Source organism: Epinephelus fuscoguttatus, linkage group LG24, assembly GCF_011397635.1.
Source record: "Epinephelus fuscoguttatus linkage group LG24, E.fuscoguttatus.final_Chr_v1".
In the NCBI taxonomy this organism is placed as follows: Eukaryota; Metazoa; Chordata; class Actinopteri; order Perciformes; family Serranidae; genus Epinephelus; species Epinephelus fuscoguttatus.
This window is the reverse complement of record NC_064775.1, coordinates 22,150,868-22,171,559: the sequence shown is the minus strand read 5'-3', so window position 1 is coordinate 22,171,559 and position 20,692 is coordinate 22,150,868. Positions and strand designations below refer to the sequence as shown.

The following is a 20,692-nucleotide window of genomic DNA, read 5'->3' as shown; positions in this document are numbered from 1 at the left end:
CTCTCTGTCTCGTGCGTCCTGTCACCTCTCTCTCTCTCTCTCTCTCTCTCTCTCTCTTTCCTCTCTCTCTCTAAGCCGGTTGTGTTACCCTTCAAAGTTACATCCATGACCCTTTAAGTGAACAAAAATGTCCATTTTCTAGAAACTTTTGTAGTGTTTTTAAAGATATTTTGTGGGGCTTTTTTTTTTTTTTTTGTTAAAGATATTTTTTGGGGCATTTTTTGTTTTAAAGCCGCTTCAGTCAGTTCAGGATTAAAGGGCTACCTTCTACATTAGAAAAGTCGCCCAAAAAGGAAGATGTCAGAATGGGCAACCCTTTAACTATGAAGGGTATCCCAAAAGCCCAAAATGAATAATAATACAGTTCAACTTCATTAAATAAAATAACTTACACATAACACCCTGGCAACCTGGAAAGGAGGTAAGTTGTGGTTTGGGGGCACTTTGGTTTGCCTGTGTGGTCTTAGAGCCTCTGAAAAATATCCAGAGGCTCTAAGACCACACAGGCAGTAAGCCTCCACGCCACGTCACAGCAGTACCCATGCAGAGGTGGTTTTTTTTTTGCTTGTTTGTTTGTTTGTTTTTTTGTTTTTTTTGTTGTTGTTTTTTTTGTGCTTTTTTTGTTATTTTGTTTGTTTGTATTGTTTTTTCAACTTTCCAACATTTATGTTTTCAACAACATAAATGTAAACAATCAATGAACAATATGAACAATTATAGAACAATCTGGAACTTTAAATATGAACAATTAAACAAAGAACAAAAACACACAACACACACTAAACACAAACTAGATTTTCTCCAACATGACAACGGCCCTCCTCGCCTTGTCTGTTTTTCGCGGGGTGAAGCCGACCTTCTCCTTCACCATTTGGGCCAAGGCCTGCTGCTGCTGCTGCTTCAACAGCATCAACTGTAATGCGGCCAGTCGCCAGATTGTTGAGGATGCTCCTTTCTTTTAGGTTTAGAAGCCTGTGGCTCTGCCGGAGGTGCTTGGAAAGGACTCTCAGCTCATGTCCACAAATGGGGCATTCCCCAGAGGCCTTGGTTTTTGTCATCTATAAAAGTAAAGAAAGGAAAAGTCATTCTGTGATGAGGGAACTTTCTCTGTCAGCTGCGAACATTCCTCAGCAAGTGCACAAGTAAAAAGGAAAGGAAATTAAGAAGAAAAAAAAAAAAGAAGACCCCACTAATCCACCGACGCCCCGCTACAGTATTTTCTTAATAAAAGGGAATTAAGAAAAGGGTAGAGAGGCGAGAGGTGACAATAATTGGGAGCTTTAATGAGTGTCTGCTCCTAATCTTGTGTTTGCTTTCTACCCATCACTAGAATAAGTTAACCTCCTCCTTTGCTGTGACCTTGACTCGACCCATGCACTGCCGCTCTGTCCTCCAGGCACACTGACAGCACGTGAGGAGCAGACACGCTGGCGCCGCTCATTAAAGCTCCCAATTATTGCGGCTTTCTTTGTCAAAACTCGACCGAAAACAATAAAAACATTTAATAAACATCCATCTTTAACCAAATACGGACACAAATGAACCTGTTGAGTGATTTGGTGTCCTAAATCGTCAAAGAGCAGAGTTTAACTTCAATTAGTTCAACTAAGATGACAAAAACTCCAAGTTAAAAATATTAAATTAATTAAAAGGAATAAATGACAGATTTAGTGATATTTCATAGACTATGTAGGCCTACTCACCACATCACCACATCAATAAACAGCACAGCAACACATAACACTTCCTCAAACATGGCAACCTTTAAAAAGTGAAGGGAGACAGAGAGAAAGGTGAGAAAGAATAACACTTGATGGACTTACTTAGATGATCACAGTGCCGGTATTTTTATTGTAGAAACATAGTTGCATCATGTATTCTATACAGTACTTACTTAGAGGAACCCAAAAGGCTGCTTGGTCTAGTGAACCTCCTGAACAATGAACAACATATGATGGGATCCTGAAAATTGGACAGTGAGGAACAGGGGTGAGACATGATCATTGATGAATATATAAATGAATAAATGACAGATTTAGTAATATTTTCATAGACTATGTACTCACCACATCAATAAACAGCACAGCAACACATAATACTTCCTCAAACATGGCAACCTTTAAAAGGTGAAGGGATATTTTAAATTGAATGGAAACATGCCCGCAATAAAAACAAAATACAGGTAAGTTAGTAGTTACATGTCAGTAAAAAAACAATAAGATAAAAACACAACATATCTAGAATAAAGAGGATATTTATGTATAAAAGACAAATACATTTAAGTAGTTACTTTTAACTCCAAGCCACTTTTTGTTAATGAGCAGCATCACATCTCCTGGCAAATCCTAATTTGATTCAATCTAAATTATATTTGCAAGTGGGTTTATGATGAATACAAGCCTAATCATTTGGTTTTACATGAACAAAATTGTTCTGTTGAGCTTTAGCTGTTTCAGAGTAAAGAATTACTGCATAGTGCACTTATATCAATTGATAGACATTGAAATATTTTACTACCTAACTAATAAAGACTATACTTAACTAACTAAATGAATAAAATAAAGTTACAGAAGCACGAAGATCACTATCACTAGTATAACATCACAGAAACAGCCCAGCAGTAGAGAAAACCCGTCATGCTGCTCAACAGCCAGATAAATTGTTAAATGGCCTACTCATAACTATGCTGTGTTAAAGGGCCAGTGTGTAAAATGGGTTGAAAACAGTGACATCAGTGGTCAAATTCTAGATTGCAGGGCTCACTCGCTCACCCCTCCCGTCGGGTAAATGACGGCGGCCTCGTAGGGACAAAAAGCCTTGCGCGTGACTTTTTCAGGAGTAGGTCTATCTAGCGACGAGGTGAATGTTTATTTAGAAATCTAAACCATGTTACGATATTGTAATGAATCCCTCACGAGCAGGAGACCAGAGGAGCGTTCGGGAAAAAGGCCCGTTTATTTGAGCACTCCAGAAACTCCGGTAACACTCCAGGGGGTAAAAGACTCCATCCCAAACTCTGACTCTTCTAGCGTAACACACACACTTCATACACACATTCTCGTTTACAACACCAAGCGGGTACCCCCTCCCCTCTCTGCTCCGCCAATCTCCAGCCCGCACACTGACTGACAGCGTAGCCTGTAAACAGAGCTCAGCTGTTTATTTAGCCTAGCAATATCTCCGGACTATAGTAGCTGCAATGGACGACTTTGAACACAATTTTGAAGAGTTTCTTGTAGCGGACACAGACCCAGAGCCATACCTGTTTGAGCCGGAGCATACAGATGAGGAACTCCATGTGTTGGATGCTGAGCGGGCGAGAAGAGAGGCTGAATGCACAGAATGGGATTCAGTGCTACCATCGTTGGGGAGATATATCATCAGGAGGAAAAGCGCCGCAGAGAGTGCATCACAAGGAGTGAAGTTGCGTCTTCTTTTCCTCGCAGATGACGGTTCGGGTTCATTCTCTCCTGTTGCGTGGTAAGTGTGGTCCATTCGCAAACTTTATAACTAAAAAGACTTTTCACTGCTCTCTATCGACGAACTACTAACACTCTGCTGTTTCTTCCTCCTTCTTCCTTCCTCCCGCTGTCTTCGTTGGTTCATTTATACACGCGAAACGCGTTCTCTGGCTGGCTGGATTGTCCGCTCGGGCTGCCTTACATACATGGCGGTGCAAGATGGCGACCTCTCTAAAGCAAGGCCCTTGATATATATATATATATATATATATTTATATAAAAGCATAATTATAAGGCTACAAAAACCAAACAAATTTTATTTTATAGCAATCATACACTTGTATAAACATATTAATGGGTAGAATATTCAGATTCAGATTCAGATTGACAATAAACCATGCCAAATATTACACACTGGCCCTTTAAGTGTTAGCAAGCACAACGAAAATAAACTATCAACCAAACTTGATTCATATCTGACCCAGGTAGACTGCAGTTCATCACTTAAATTGCACCGCCTGTGCCGTCGTCATATAATGAGGTGGCCGCGGGTCTCTTCTGCTTCTGCTTCCCCTTCGTCTCATCCACCTGCTGACGGCCACCTCCGCCATCATTACCTGCTGCGGCTGCTTTGGATGCCAGTGCGGGTGCGGTCACTGATGCTGCCGCTGAAGAAGCTCCGCCATAGCAGCAAACATCTGTGTTATTTTAACACATTTGGCAGCATCTTCCTAAAGGGCTTGTCTCTTTTTCTCTCTTATTTTTTCCACGCCTCCTTTGAGTTTCTTCTCCATTTTGTCGATCTCCTCTCTCTCTGTATGATTGATTGACTGGCAGCCGAGGCCCAAGTGGGAGGGGGCATCGGCCCTCGGCTGTAATTGGTCCAGCCCAGAATCAGTCATGACTAATGGGCCGATCTACCAGTTTTGTGTACCAATAGGTATCATGACATGACTAATAGTTAAAAAAAAAAAAAAAAAAAAAAGGCACGGCCCAAAATTACCATTGGCCCACCAGGCCAGTATGCCCAATGGGAAAAAAAAAAAAATTCTCTGTCCTTTAATATTGTTTTCAGTGTTGAATGAAGGTGGGAGAGGCAGAGGGTGGCGGGCTCCGCAGAGAGGGAGACCCGAGCACCGGGGGGTATGTGCGGGGCCTGGGAGGGGCGGGCTCCGTGTTTGAGACGGCGGCGGTAGATCGGACGCTCCCCAGAGAGGGGAGAGGGAGAAACATAGCTAAATAAAGTGAGAATAGGGAAAAAAAAAATCTCTGTCTTTTAATATTTGTTTTCATTGTTTAATGAAGGTGGGAGAGGTGGAGGGCAGCGAGCTCCGTGGAGAGAGTGAAACCTGAGCCTTGGGGGTATGTGCGGGGCCGGGACTGGCAGGCTCCGCAGAGAGGGAGACCCGAGCACCGGGGGGTATGTGCGGGGCCCAGGAGGGGCGGGCTCCGTGTTTGAGACGGTGGCGGTAGGTCAGATGCTCCCCAGAGAGGGGAGAGGGAGAAATAGAAAAAAATGTCATCAGTACTTTCTGTCATCTTAAGCTTTGCATTTTCATGCATTTTTCAACTTTTTCATAAAAAGCACACTTTTGTAACAATAATGCTGCTGAGCACCGGGGTTTTCAGGGGCCTGGGACTGGCGGGCTCCATGTTTGAGACGGCGGTGGTAGATCGGACGCTCCCCAGAGAGGAGAGAGGGAGAAATATAGCTAAATGAAGTGAATAGAAAAATGTCTGTCTTTTACTTTTGTTTTCAGTGTTTAATGAAGGTGGCAGAGGCGGCTGAAGGACGGACGCTTCCAGAGAGGGGAGAGGGAGAAATATATCTTGACTCAGCAACACTACTGATGAAATTGCAATACAGCGGGTGTATTTGCAACAATAGGGTTGCAGAGGTTTCCGCACAATTGTTGTAATACCTCTAAATCCCTTGTAATATACTCAAACATATTCATCAGTACTTTCTGTCATCTTAAGCTTTGCATTTTCATGCATTTTTCAACTTTTTCATAAAAAGCACACTTTTGTAACAATAATGCTGCTGGGGAGGATTCTCCTCAGGGGCCCACGGGCAAGTTTGTCGTACATTTTTGAAAACCTCTTTCCCTTAAGCCTTCAGATATCACAGAAGCATATTGCTCGTAATTTGAAAAATCATAAATTTGTCTATGCAACAATAAGCTTGTATTCTCAAGTCTGAGACGATTTTCAACGGTGAGTCATAGCTGCTCGAGACTGATTATTTTCTAAACCCCACACTCTTAAACCTTCAAAAATATGAACATATTCAAGAATATTCTATTTTCACTGTGGAGTTGCAGCCTCTCTGTTGCAGAATATAACCTATGAAGACCTTACTGATCATAAGAATATGAACTTCATTGAATCTTTTCTAATTGCTCTACTGAGCTTGCTTTAATACAGAACATGTACAAGAGCTGCACCGCATTCTGAACAACCCAGCTTTTATTCTATTTTGAGCTGAATTTCCCCCTTTGCTACATTGTAGATTCTCACTGAAGGCATCAAAACTATGAATGAACACATGTGGAGTTATGTACTTAACAAAAAGGTGAAATAACTGAAAACATGTTTTATATTCTAGTTTCTTCAAAATAGCCACCCTTTGCTCTGATTACTGCTTTGCACACTCTTGGCATTCTCTCCATGAGCTTCAAGAGGTAGTCACCTGAAATGGTTTCCACTTCACAGGTGTGCCTTATCAGGGTTAATTAGTGGAATTTCTTGCTTTATCAATGGGGTTGGGACCATCAGTTGTGTTGTGCAGAAGTCAGGTTAATACACAGCCGACAGCCCTATTGGACAACTGTTAAAATTCATATTATGGCAAGAACCAATCAGCTAACTAAAGAAAAACCAGTGGCCATCATTACTTTAAGAAATGAAGGTCAGTCAGTCCGAAAATTGCAAAAACTTTAAATGTGTCCCCAAGTGGAGTCGCAAAACCCATCAAGCGCTACAACGAAACTGGCACACATGAGGACCGACCCAGGAAAGGAAGACCAAGAGTCACCTCTGCTTCTGAGGATAAGTTCATCCGAGTCACCAGCCTCAGAAATCGCAAGTTAACAGCAGCTCAGATCAGAGACCAGATGAATGCCACACAGAGTTCTAGCAGCAGACCCATCTCTAGAACAACTGTTAAGAGGAGACTGCGCGAATCAGGCCTTCATGGTCAAATAGCTGCTAGGAAACCACTGCTAAGGAGAGGCAACAAGCAGAAGAGATTTGTTTGGGCCAAGAAACACAAGGAATGGACATTAGACCAGTGGAAATCTGTGCTTTGGTCTGATGAGTCCAAATTTGAGATCTTTGGTTCCAACCGCCGTGTCTTTGTGAGACGCAGAAAAGGTGAACGGATGGATTCCACATGCCTGGTTCCCACTGTGAAGCATGGAGGAGGAGGTGTGATGGTGTGGGGGTGTTTTGCTGGTGACACTGTTGGGGATTTATTCAAAATTGAAGGCACACTGAACCAGCATGGCTACCACAGCATCCTGCAGTGACATGCCATCCCATCCGGTTTGCGTTTAGTTGGACGATCATTTATTTTTCAACAGGACAATGACCCCAAACACACCTCCAGGCTGTGTAAGGGCTATTTGACCAAGAAGGAGAGTGATGGAGTGCTGCGGCAGATGACCTGGCCTCCACAGTCACCGGACCTGAACCCAATGGAGATGGTTTGGGGTGAGCTGGACCGCAGAGTGAAGGCAAAGGGGCCAACAAGTGCTTAACACCTCTGGGAACTCCTTCAAGACTGTTGGAAAACCATTTCAGGTGACTACCTCTTGAAGCTCATGGAGAGAATGCCAAGAGTGTGCAAAGCAGTAATCAGAGCAAAGGGTGGCTATTTTGAAGAAACTAGAATATAAAACATGTTTTCAGTTATTTCACCTTTTTTTGTTAAGTACATAACTCCACATGTGTTCATTCATAGTTTTGCTGCCTTCAGTGAGAATCTACAATGTAAATAGTCATGAAAATAAAGAAAATGCATTGAATGAGAAGGTGTGTCCAAACTTTTGGCCTGTACTGTACCTGTCTCCATAAAGAAGAAAAACTGAATAGAAAAGCAATAAGATGAGTCACACATTTATTCATGCAGCAAACAAGCAATACAGAGAGAATGTAGTGCAGAACAGATAAAGAATAAAAATATAACATAAACAGGCAATCACTATAAACACACAATCAATATAAATATGTGCAGATATATACAGTCCAGTGTATGTACAGATGGTGGTTGTTTTGGCCCAGAAATGTGTCAGAGAGAGGGGAGAGGCAAGGTCTGACATTAGCATTCTTCCTGGAGTGATTGAGCATCCTGCCGAATGTCTGCCGGTCGGGGTGGCATGCGCAGGGAACGTGTGCATCGACACACATCTGCTGATCGTCCTGGTTCTGGTAAAAGAACACGTAGCCCTTCTCCTCCTGGTGGTGGAATGGATGGCCTCCCCCTCTGCACCTGTGACTATGGTACCATGGTAGTCACAGACCACCTCCACAGCGTGAAACTGTCGCCTGGCAAGGACGCCTTTTCCCTTGCCCTCAATGTCCACCAGCTTGAGTCCCCCCCACTTCTGGTTGCTGACAAGGCGCCGGGTGTCTGTGGAAGCAGGGATGTCTTACAGGCTGCTGCTGGGCTTCCAGCCTTCCAGGACGCTGGCGACTCTGGGCATGTTGCTCTTCCACCCCCGACTGGCAATCCAGGCGGCCACTCTGCTGTCTGAGGGGAGGCGACGCCTGAAATGGGCTGTGATGGAGAATAAAAAACAACCAAAGTTAGAAAAAGTATTTAGCCCTGAATCCTGTCAGCAGCAGTATTATATAATATGCTGTCATAGAGCTATATTTAAATAGGAGAATGTAGTTACAGATGACATGCCGCAGCCTCAGCTTCATCTGATACTTCAGCCAGCGCTCGTAGAGCTTCCGCTTGTGTTCCTCAGAAGCTGCCCTGCGCTCCAGCAGTGAAGGAACCACCCCGTCCAAAGTGACTGGATGCTTCTCTGCAAACTTGTCCCAGACAGCCTGGAAGTCCGTCTGCACATTTGCTGTCACAGGTGCTGTCACAGGGTTTGACGCCATCTCAGATGTGTTGGCCGCATCCTTGCCGGAGTCTCCACTAAATAAAAGAGAAACAGCATTAGGTTAATACTGTCCAGCCTGCTACGCAGTCAGGGTGCACTGTGTGTGCACAATGTTTTCCTAACAGCTGATGTGCTTACCCCAACTCAGCTCCCAGAAGGCGGATAATTTCTGACCCCCTCAGCAGGCTGGCTCCCCTTTTCATCCTGTAGTGCTTCTCAGCAGTGGCTGTGGAGTGGGTCAGGTAGTCCGCGACCAGGGACTTGTCCACGTCTGTCAGTGCCTTTGCTGCCGTCTCAAACACCCGCCTTGCCACCTGGCTGGTCACCAATGGGACTTTGTATCTAAAATGAAAATGAAGAGTAAAACGTTAATGACATCAAACATAGATATTAAGCAGCAGCTCTGGAGGATATCACATTATAATAATATACTCACTTCTGGTGGAGGCGGGCAATGTCATTGGAGCAGTTGTAAACTGGCATCCCAGATGAGGACAGGAAATACCTGTCCTGGGGGTTTTCTGCCACCTTGTTTGCCGCCGCATTGTACTTGGCCCTCTTGGACGTTCTCAGCTGATCCCTCACCACGTCAAAGTATGAGATGAACCACTGTTTGGAGAAAGGAGTACAGCGATTAGATTCCAGGCATGACATTTTGACATTGCATTATGAATCATATAAATTCAGTCAACGTACAGTCTCCTCTTCTGGGGACAGGACAAAGCTGGCCACCTGCTGCCTTGCCATCTTGTGCTCTTTCACCGCAATGGAGACATGCCCCCCTCCCACCTGGGTCCTGTTTTTCCACTCCTCAACCTGCGTAAAACACACATGACATGCATTAATTGTTGACAGTGTTGTTGGCACATGAAAAAAGCATGAATGAAAATCATAGTACAACACTCACAGTCATGTGCTCCACCACACCTGGCCTCTGCAGGTGCCTCAGAACCACGATGGCCTCCAGGTAATACAGGACGAGGAGGCGCTCCAAAGTCTCCAGCTGAACATGGGAGGTCGAGGCAGACTCAAAGATCTTCCCCATAACGGCCAGGAAATCTGTCTTGGCCGCCCTGAGCACTGCCCAGCAGTCGTGAGGTGTAGTTTTCATGTCGCCACGGATGATTCTTTCACTGCAAAAGTACAACAGTCATTACTCAAATGGCTCAAGGTTTTGCACAATGCAGTTGCAATGAAGTGTAGTGCCCTGCAGGGGCCTATTATCTGGGCCCCAGCCCGGCCCGGCCCGACAGGTTTTCAGAATTCTCATGCCCGAACCCAAAAAAAAGCCCAACTTTTTTTTTTAACCTCCCATAACAACATGTAGGCTGTTAATGTTGCAGACATTAAAATAGTTTAATTGGGGTTTCTAGCACGGTATTAAGTTATATTCATCATATTTTGATTGAAAGGATAAAGTTAAATATGAATTTATTTAACTTAATGACTGTATTCTCCTATTTAATGAGAATTATCAACTGTTGCTGTGTGTTGCTGCGCACTGTTGCAGTTGCATCACGCACAGTCACTTCAAAAAGCAAAATAATCAATTAGTGGGTATATTTCGTTTCCATTCCATATTAAGATTATTTAGAAAAGTGTTTGAAGCATTTTTGGGGTTGTTTAATTGATTATTTTGCTTTTTGAAGTGACTGCACTGAACAAACCCGGTTGGCTCATCTTGAAGGGTTGTAACAAGTTTAAACTTTGTCCAAAACTAAGCTTTTCCTTTGGTGTTGTTCACCGTCTTAAGTTCACCATCTTCAATCTTTTTCTTTATGTTGTCCATGTTTGTGGCGGGACCTGTGGACTGGACGTGCGAATGGGATCAGTAAAATATGATGAGTGACGTGCAGCGGAGAGGGAGAGGCACAGTGGCTGCTGCGTTCAAGTGTTGCTGCTTAAATTGCTCAAACACAAACACACACCTCTCTAATTGGCAGGTTAAAAAAAAGCCAGAGCCCAGCCCATGTCCGAGGTAATGATGTGGTAATTGGCCCGAAGCCCGGCCCTCGGGCTGTCGGGCCTCGGGCTCCAGCGCAGGGCTCTAATGAAGTGACTGTCATAAAACTTACCGCTTGGCAACAACTTCCTTGCTGACCCCCTTGCTCAGCTGAGTCTGCAGTGCACCGATGAACTCCATGTAGTGTTTTGCATGGCTGTGGAGGTCTGGGTCATTGAAGAGCAGGTTGGTGCTGACCGTGTGGTAGTGGAGGAATCTGTCCAAACAAGTCACAAAAGGTTTATTCGACATTTGTTAGCAACTGAAAACAAAAGTATGAGTCGAGCAGGATTCATACACATTTAACACAGTTTGAATTTGTTATCACATGGAGAAAAACAAGTGTTACAAACCTCTTCAAGCTCTTCAGGTAGTTCACCTGGGTCTGCTTGGTGAGCTGGGCCTCAGAGAGCTGCCTGATGTATTCCTTGGTCTTCTCTCTGTCCCGGACAAACTGGAGGGAGGGCTGGGCTGGGTCCATGTAAAACAAAACCCTCGCCACATTCTCCACCTGAGGGGAAACAAAGCACAAATGTTATACATTTACAGCAAATGGCCTTGCGGTCATGGCTATGTGGCATGTAATCAGTCAATATTTGATGTTAATGCTCACCTCCTGCTTGTAGTTCTCATTGTTGAGATCTTTTGAGAGGTAGATCGCGAAGTCCCTCAGCAGAGGATGGTCAGTGGAGTGCCTCCGGTAGAGCCCCTTCTCTGCCATTAGCGCCCTCTTCTTCACCTTCCATTCTGGGTTGCGATTACTGCAATTAGAAAAAAAAAGCAACTACAGTTACAACAAAAATCATGCTAATTCTCACACACAAATAAAAATCTGAATACCGGTGGTTTGTTGTAAAAAATGAGTTCTTACATCTTACAGGTATCGGTGGATGCACCTCCTGCTGGTGTGGCTGGGATATTGCTGACAAACATCTTTCGCTGTTCCAACTCCTCGATCATCCTATGATAAAGAAAACAAGAAACAGTTAGCGGTGTTCAATCACTGAAGAAGGAAAAGACTGAAAAGGGTAAAGATCTTTGCCACATACCTGCTGAGGGGGTTGCGAGACTCCATGATCCCACGGAGCACATCATAGCGGAAAACCCGCCCAGACCTCAGCAGCTCATGGACATCATCCTTGGCCTGTGCGACGACTTCATCTCTGCGTTTCTTTGCCGCGACCTTCATGCAGGTACGGCGGAGGTGTACTCCAAGGTCACGCTGGGTTTTGTGGCACACTGGGCACAGGAGGAAGTGGTGGTGGGCAGCACTGCAATTACAAACAACAAAAAGTTTCAGTTGTTAGGAGTTATCCAAAAGTCAGTAGTAAAAGTTTGAAAAAAAAGTAGTAATTTGTCTGAAAAACAAGCTGTTCTTACCTTGCAGTTGCCATTCTCAGTTTCTCAATGCTCTCAGGAAGAAACAGTGATCTAGAAGACAGTAGACAAGAAGGCAGGGCCACTTTGTTCTCTGACCGAAGGCAACGGCTGAAATTGGCTGTGATTGAGAATAAAAAGCAACCATAGTTAGAAAAAGCAAAGAAAGAAGAGAAAAGCAGAAATAAACCTCATTATTAACCTTATTGTTTTTTTGACAGTTTTCTGCTGATGTCCGGTTTGTTACCTGTGAAAAATACAATGGACTAAAACTTGTGTATAGGTAGTGGACAGCAGCAAATCAGCAAAGTTTAAAAAAGATGTATTGTTTCTGGGAGCACTGCGTATGTGTTCTGTTGGTGCTGTTTCTTCACTGTCATTTTACTAACAAGATTTATCTGTAATTTGATTAAAAATGTCGAAGCCATTATTAATGTGGAACTTTCTGTAACAAAACTGTGTATATTAAAATATATACAGTATACTGTATATATTGCTGTCAGTTCAAAAGTGTTTCAGAATGTGTTTTGTATTCCTTTGTTCTTGTTGTGTCTAAGTACAGCAGGTTTCACAACAGGTTGGCAGAGGCTAGAAACAGGCATCATGGCAGGGTGTACAGTTTCTCCATTAGCATTTACTATGGCGATGGAAGTAATCATCAGGGCTTTTAAGTGGGTGGTAGGTGGAGAGAGACAGCAGAGTGGGTTGCATCTTCCACCAGTCAGGGCTTACATGGATGACATGACACTGGTGACACAACAATGCCATGTACAAAGAGGCTACTAGAGAAGGTAAATAAGAACCTCAAGTGGGCCAGCATGAAGATCAAGCCTAGTAAGTCTAGAAGCATCTCGATACGTAGAGGGAAGTTAAGTGATAGCAAGTTGAAGTTGTGGTGTTTGTTTGGCCGGGGAGGTCTGGGGCTTGGCTCAGGCAAACTGGTATGGAATAAAGCAGGTCTCAAAGATCAAAGAAAGCTGGTTGTAGAACAGATACGTAGACAGGAGAAGATATTAAGGGGTGCAAAGGTAGTGGCCCAGGCTAAACAGGGACAGTGGTTGAAAGTGTAAGTTGTGTTTATGTGAATTCAAAGCAGAGAAAAAACACACCAAATAAAGCAGAGAAAGAAGAGAAAAACAGAAATAAAAGAGAGCAAAGAAAGACAGTAAAGAAAGGAGAAGTGGAAGGAGGAGGAAGAAAAGTTCCCTGTTCCCCATACACCGCACAACTGCAGTTGAACTAAAGAAAGAATGAGCCAAGAAAGGGAGCGAAGAAAGCAAAAGAAATGAGAAGATGAAGCAGAGAGAAAAAAAAACAGAAAATCAGAGATAAATTAGAGCAAGAAAGTGAATCAAGAAAGCAAGAGAGGGAGAAAAGTTCACCGTGCCCCATACACCGCACGACTCCAGTTGAACTTAAAAAATAACAAGCAAATACAAACTTACCAGCAGGAGAAGATCTGGAGGTGCTGCTCTCTCCGAAGAAAACAAGTAACTGACTGTCAGCTTCTGCTCACCTCATATGCCCAGAGCCAGGTATACAGGTATGCAAATGCTAATGACTGCGACTGGCTCACCAACAGCCATTGGCTAATGGCTCATGTGGTGGTGCCACAGCACTTAGCATTTGCATAGCTGGCATGTGATGGGCGGAAGCAAAGTGGGTGCAGCAATGGAACAGATTTCATTTTAAAGATTTAACAGCACCACAACACGTATACAAAGCAGAAAATATTTAGTTTCTTTTGCTTTTTCATGGATCTTTCCCCCCAAATTTTCACTTTGCTCACTGGAATCATCTCATTGCTCTCAGTTCAAAAGTGTTTCAGAATGTGTTTGTAATCCTTTGTTCAAAGCACCTGGAATATTACTGAAATTGCTTATAAGAAGCGTTTTTAAGTTGTAGTCAGTGCTGGAAAGCATCGTCTCAAAGTTCCTCAGTAACCGTGGCCCTGTTTCTGATGGGGTCCTCTGTGGTTCTGTTGGAGGGATTGTGTCTTGTTGCTTTACACAGTTTACACAAGACCAGTTCACTGTCGTACTCCTGTAATTGAAGTCCTGTGGAAGTGAAAATTGTATAAAAACAAGTTATTTTTTAGGTAAACCCTCACCCTCTTTTCAGTGATAAAGCAATTATAATGTATATATGGCCATCTGTGTGTGTGTGTGTGTGTGTGTGTGTGTGTGTGTGTGTGTGTGTCCGGTGTGTGTGTCTCCAACTTCAAAGTTAAAATTGTGAAATTTTGCTGCATGCTATGAAAGGGTTTTAACCCTGTAAGACCCAGATATAGAAAAAAATGAGCATTTTTTTTCTCAGATATTGTTTTAGAGGCCTCTGATGCAGAAATCAAAGAGTTTTCAAATTTTTTACATTTTAGTAAGTTTTTAGGGAAATGTAAATTTGCAATGTTGGGCACAGTTGGGAGCAGAACTTCTGTGTTTGTACTCACTTTGTCTGAACAGATATACAGAACATTTAAGTATTCATTTGCAGGGTTGATTGCTTACTTAGCACCATGACAGTATATATCATCAGTAATAATCACACAACAATCATAGCTTTATGAATAAGCATTTATAAATAAAAATATTGGAAAAAAATATATTTGCAAAACTTTTTCCTCCGTCACTTTCAATGTGGGTTACTACATTCAAACACTACTGTCTGGCTGGCCTATTATGCTCTCTGCTTATCATACCAAAAGGAACACATGCTTCCCCCCAGAGCACTTACAGGTTCGCATTCAAGACCATTCGCACCTGTCCCTGAACAATGCAACAGGCACTGGATCGTTAAGTTCATGGGCTAAAGAGATACTGTTGGTCCACTGATCCCAGTTAAGGTGATAAAAAACTTTGGATGATGGCAAGTACATTCAGTTTCTTATTTTCATTTTCAAGACCATATCACATTCCATACAATAACAGAAGGATGGCACACGGCGTGGCCAAAGTACAACCAATGTTACTCAAACAGAGGAAGAACGTTCTTTAGACAAAACACCCAGTTAACAGATGACTTTAGATGGACGGTTCAAATAATACTTTGGCTAAAACCTTTCTCTGGAAGTCATTAAGCTTCATTCTGACATTCAAACTGAATATGAAACTCATGTCCCACACCATCATCATCATCGTCATCATCATCACAGAGGTTACAGATCCCCTGGTTTCACTGATTTCAGGACTTCTGGTGTTATTTACTCTAAAGTTACAAACAGCCTTTTTTGTTTTCATGCCACAGATCCTCCTCCAGTTTAAACTCTTGTTTAAATATATATTATATACCACATGATGTCACACTGCTGAGCTCACTTTACCACTTTTGTATTAGCCTCTGTTCATCAGTTAGTTTGAACCAGCTGATGTTATTACACTTTGGTGTAGCGATGGGCAAAGCAGTTCTTTAGATGTTAGTGAATCACTAAAGGAACACATGCTTCCCCCCAGATCACTTACAGGTTCACATTCAAGACCATTCGCACCTGTCCCTGAACAATGCAGCAGGCACCCCCCCAACAAATCCAGAACATTCAGAACCTGTTTTTCTATCTCCTGATGCTACAAACTGCTGCTTGGGCAACACTGAGAAAAATAGCTCAGGATCATTTAGAAGTTAAAAAACAAACAAAAAACTACAAAGATACAGGGAGGTTCAAATAGTGCTATAGATGCTGGAGTTTCAAATACCCCATATAATTTATTCATGTGTTTAATTATGGTCTAAGCTAAACTAAGTAAAAATTTAACAGAAAAGCACATTTAGAGCTTCGTTACAATGAATCATCTAATATTTTAAATTTCTACTACATTTTTTTTTCAATCTGTGACCATGTGAGAAGTGCAGTGACCTTATGTAATGTGTAAGGAAGCACAGACTATTTTGACTAGCACACTGGCCCAGTGTTGTAAAATTACAACATAGACATAACAAGCTATAAATCAAATCTGATGAATGTTTTCCAAAATAACTAAATATGTACATGTTCTAGACATTGTAATAAACACACAAAATATTTAAGGAATTTTACTTAATTTAATCCTGACAAATCCAGTCATGCAAAAAGAGGAGATGAGCTCAATGGGAAGTTTGCAGGTAGAGTGAGTTCATGGCCAGATGACCAGACCTATACACACTTCTTCTATCCAATAGCATTGTGAGGACAAACAACAGGACCCATTAACTATGTAAATGTGGTCTTGAGAAAAAAAAAAACTTTTGCTGGCCTTTTTTTAGAATTGTTAACAGTGATGTTGTAAATTTGCAACAGTGGGTTTTACAGGGTTAAATTATGCTATTTGCTGGACAAATATAAATGCTATATAAACAAAGGTCAGCTGTTCCCACTGTCTATACGTTAAATTAGCAGAGGAAGGCATCCCATGTAATTGTTCATGTTTTTTTAATCCTGTAATGTTAAAGTGTTCATAGTTTCTAACCCTAACCCTGCCCTTGACCCATTTCTCATTTTAAGAAACTTCACAGACACATAATAACAATCATACAATTTTTTTTTTTTTTATCTAAATGCTCCGTCCATCCAACTGGTTCACTCCCACCCCCACTCTTCCCCAGCATCTGACCCTAGGCTGATTGTATCATCCGAAGGTGCATCCTCTTCCCTGATAGGGGACAGAGTAGGGCTGAAGGGGAGATTTGCTTTCTTCTTATTCTTATTTTTCTTCTTCTTCTGCCTCATGACTTCCCTCTGCTCCTCCTGCTTCTTCCTTTCCACCTTCTTTCTTCTCTTGTACCTCTTTCTCCTTTCCCTCTGAAAACATTTCAACAATACACAGTGTTTGGTAGCCTGAACCTAAAATAAACTTGGCCACAGAGAACTGTTCATCAACCAGATCAAAAACACGTGTTAAAACAATAAAAAGACCTGAGTCTGTGACACTGTCTAAAAACATAAAAAAACAGTTTCCCGCCAATCACAAAATAGACATCTGTTGGACACTGTGGGGTTAATGATTGAAATAAAAGCAATGGAGGCAATGGCACCATGAAGGATCCTCCGCTGGAGGTCAGCTGTTTGATTTCTTATGGGAGGCTTGTATAGGACCCTCCACTGTGGCCTCAGTTCAGTGTCCCCATTAGATTGGTCTGTCCAGACACTGAGTCCTCTGTTGCTCAGTCCTGTCCTGTTCAGACTCTTTACACAGTTTATATAGATGGTCTTTTTATCCGCTCTGTGCAAGCTCAGCTTTTTAGGGTTGCACACAGTAAGGAGGGGTCCAGTCACATCTCCAAACACGGGGCTCAGCTTAATATAAGGGAAGTCCCTTGCAGTTTGCTAATAGGCCACACAGGGGAGTGGAGGACGCCACGGTCACTTTAACAAACATGATCTTTAAATATCTAGAAGGTAAAGGAACACATGTTCGGCTTTTATTCATTGATTTCTCATCGGCTTTGAACACAATTCAACCCCATATTTTAAGGGAAAGGCTTGTGGAGCAAGACAGCTTAAGTTGTGGGCTGGATTCTTAACTTTCTACTTAACAGGACACAAAGAGTGTGAGTTAATGGTATCCTATCTGACCAAACCTGCACCTCCACTGGCTCTCCCGAGGGGTGTGTACTGTCCCCCCTCTTGTTCATTCTGTACACAAATATGTGTCGCAGCGGCTGGGCAGACAGATTTATTTTAAAGTATGCTGACAACTCTGTTATTGTAAGCCTACTCCAAGGAGACGAAATAAGCCATGGCCCTGTTGTTCAGGATTTTACTGACTGGTGTGACAAGTCATTCCTGCAGATGAACATCTTGAAAACTAAAGACATGCACATTGACTTTAGGAAATGCCCACAGGTCCAGGAGCCCACTGTAATAAAGGGTCAGACAGTAGAGTCTGTGGAAAAATATAAATACCTGGGAACAATTATTGATAATAAGCTCACATTTGAGGCAAACTGTGAAGCTGTTTATAAAAAGGGGAACCAGTCTATGTATTGTCTGAGAAAGCTGTCTTCTTTTCACATTGACCGAACTTTAGTGACCCTCTTTTACTGTGCTTTTATCGAATCTATTTTAACCTTCTGCTTGGTGTCTTGGTTTAGCAACCTTTCCCTAAAAAACAAGAACTCCCTAAATCAAATAGTCAGATGGTCTAGTAGGCTGAGAGGAGAACCTCAGCTTAACCCAGAATCCTTATATACCAGGCAGTTACAGAGGATGGCTGGTTCAGAACTTTACTGAGGCTCCCGGCATCAGAATCACAACAACAATTACACTTCCTTGTCTCTAACACCCATGTGACTAACCCAACCAATCAGAGGCCAGGAATGACCTAGACCAGGGTAAATATAACTGAAATGAGGTAAAACCACAGAAGCAGATTCAAGAGACTGTTTTAACTGTTTCAAAAGATGCTGGTGTAAATATCTGAACTGTAAATATGTAGATAATAAAGCACAAATATATGACTAATTGACAGTGTAAACACTGTAAATATATTTTTGGTAAATTAACTCAAATGTATAAATTAACTTAACTTTTAAATCTTACAACAGTATAGTTTTTCTTTCTTTCTTTCTTTGGTATTGTTTTAAAATTCATATTTTGGGTATTATAATGGTTTTACATGCCCTTTTTGATCCTGCACTTTGATATGACGTACTGATGGCACTTTACCTTTTTACTGTTATTACGTTACTGTGTCTGACCTGTTTGTCTGTGTTGTGTGGATGAAGCCAAATCACTTAAACTGTGAACCAAATCTACCATCGGGTACAAAAAAAGTTACTTTCCCTTACCTTACCTGTGGTCTCTGGGATTGAGTTCAGCAGTTCCCCAGCTGAACTCCATGATGAGGCTTCTCTCCCTCCCAGAGAGTCTCTGTCTCCAGATCGGCAGGACCCTCCGTGCCATCCTCATGGACTGGATGTCCAGGAGAGAGCCCACAGCCTCAGCATCCACCAGCTCTGGTCCTGCTGCCTCCACCAGATGTTTAAGACACAGAGTCCTTGTGCGGTACAGTGCCTCCATCAATCCGAGTGTTTCCATCAGTAGTTGGTCAGAAAACAGCATAATGTCACATTTATTGTTTTCAGCCCCAGAAAAGCATTTTGAGAGCATGTTGTCACTTAGGCTGTTACTTTTGACCAGAAGCACTCAGAAACAAGTTTCCAAGCCAGAAACATGTGGTTTGGTGAAGTCTATAGTAGCAATGCAGTTTCCTGTGGCCCTGTCCTACTGGATCCTACATGCCATGCCAGGGCCAACCATATGCGGCAAAGGCCTTCCTTGCACGCCCCTCGGGCCGGTCCAGTTTGGGTGCTGGCTTATACTGCGAGCAACCGAGACGGCAAGATGTAGTCAGGGGAATTTGCAAGATGAATGTGACAGCATGAACAGGTGTCATGCCCCCGTACACACTGAGGCCCGGGGCCCACCGCCCCTCCCCGCGACCACGATGATGCCTCGGTCACCGTCACGACTACATCCCGCAGCTCCTGACAGGTCTTCTGGTGGACACACCCGGAAGGTCCCTGGTAGTCCCGATCCACCGGGTAAGCGCGGCTGCCTCTGTGACAGGCAATGTCCCCGTAGAACGGGAGCAATCCCAAGCCAGAGGTGGGTGTGTTTCAGACCGTAAACAGGGCACGGGCCGCAAACGTAGGTATCAGGAGCCTACACCCCTACCGACCCTCCTGTCGAGCTTCTAGAGGCTGATCAGTGCATTGCCCCCGGCGCGCGGACGTCTACACCTTTTTCCAACACCCTGTGCCCAGACCGACATATGTAACCACCCAGATGGACAGCCCAGCCGTCACCCCAGACCGCAGAGTGCTGTTTCTGGTATGTTGCGTACGGGCCGACATCTGTAGCTGCCATGGCAGACAGCCCAGCCTTCGCTCCGCATAACAACTACCACTTAAGTACATCAAGCACGGGCTGACATCTGTAACCACCGAAAACAGACGGCCCAGCCTTCGCCCCGCACCACAGGTGTACTCGGTTGCTGAGTCGCTCCTGGCGATGGCCCAGCTAGAGGCTACTACTTCCAGGTGGCAAGCCACCATTCTACACGCCTTTCAGAGGTCCCTGTCGCCCTCAGGAGAGATAGGGAAACCTCTGGGGCACCTCAGAATGGGCTACCTTTTCCACCAGGTGGCGCCCGCAGAGTTTCCCAAAGGGAAGGGCGCTCAGAGAGGGCTACCCGGATATTTTTACCTGGATATTTTTGAGAGGCTCTAAGATCTCACAGGCAGTAAGCCTCCACGCCACGTCACGGCAGTACCCATGTGGAGGTTTTTTTATTTTTTTATTTTTTATTTTTATTTTTGTACCCATGCAGAGGTTTTTGTTGTTGGTTTTTTGGGGGTTTTTTTGTGGGGTTTTTTTTTTTTTTTGGTTACTTTGTTGTTGTTGTTGTTGTTGTTTTTCAACTTTCATTGAATTATAGTTTAAAAAACTATAAAAGCAAACAATACAAAATCAGAACTTTAAATATATACAATTAAGAAAAAACTGTGAAGAACAATGACCACACACTAAACACACACTACATCTTTTTAAGTACAACAAGGGCCCTCCTCGCTCTAACCGCTTTTCTTGGGGAAAGCTTCTTTGGTGAGAGCCCCACCTTCTCCTTCACCTTTTTTGCCCAGGCCTGGGATGAAATCCTGGCCATCTTTGGCGACTTCACCTTGGGAAAAGAGAACAGGTTGACACTGAGCTCAATGAATTTGGACTGTTGCGTGATAGTGATTACATGGTTTTCACTTAC

At 43.2% G+C, this 20,692-nt stretch overlaps 1 protein-coding gene across 1 annotated transcript; it reads right to left on the bottom strand.

Annotated features, from left to right (window-relative positions):
• Positions 1–7,777: 7,777 nt before the first annotated feature.
• LOC125884641 (uncharacterized) lies at positions 7,778–11,723 on the bottom strand. The gene is made up of 11 exons (XM_049569618.1): positions 11,630–11,723; positions 11,452–11,541; positions 11,194–11,341; positions 10,934–11,091; positions 10,654–10,797; positions 9,486–9,711; positions 9,275–9,394; positions 9,015–9,187; positions 8,717–8,920; positions 8,363–8,613; positions 7,778–8,241 (listed from the first exon to the last, which is right to left on the bottom strand). Exons 1-11 carry the CDS (start codon positions 11,653–11,655, stop codon positions 8,114–8,116), a joined length of 1,668 nt encoding a protein of 555 aa, XP_049425575.1. The 5' UTR covers positions 11,656–11,723; the 3' UTR covers positions 7,778–8,113.
• Positions 11,724–20,692: the final 8,969 nt, after the last annotated feature.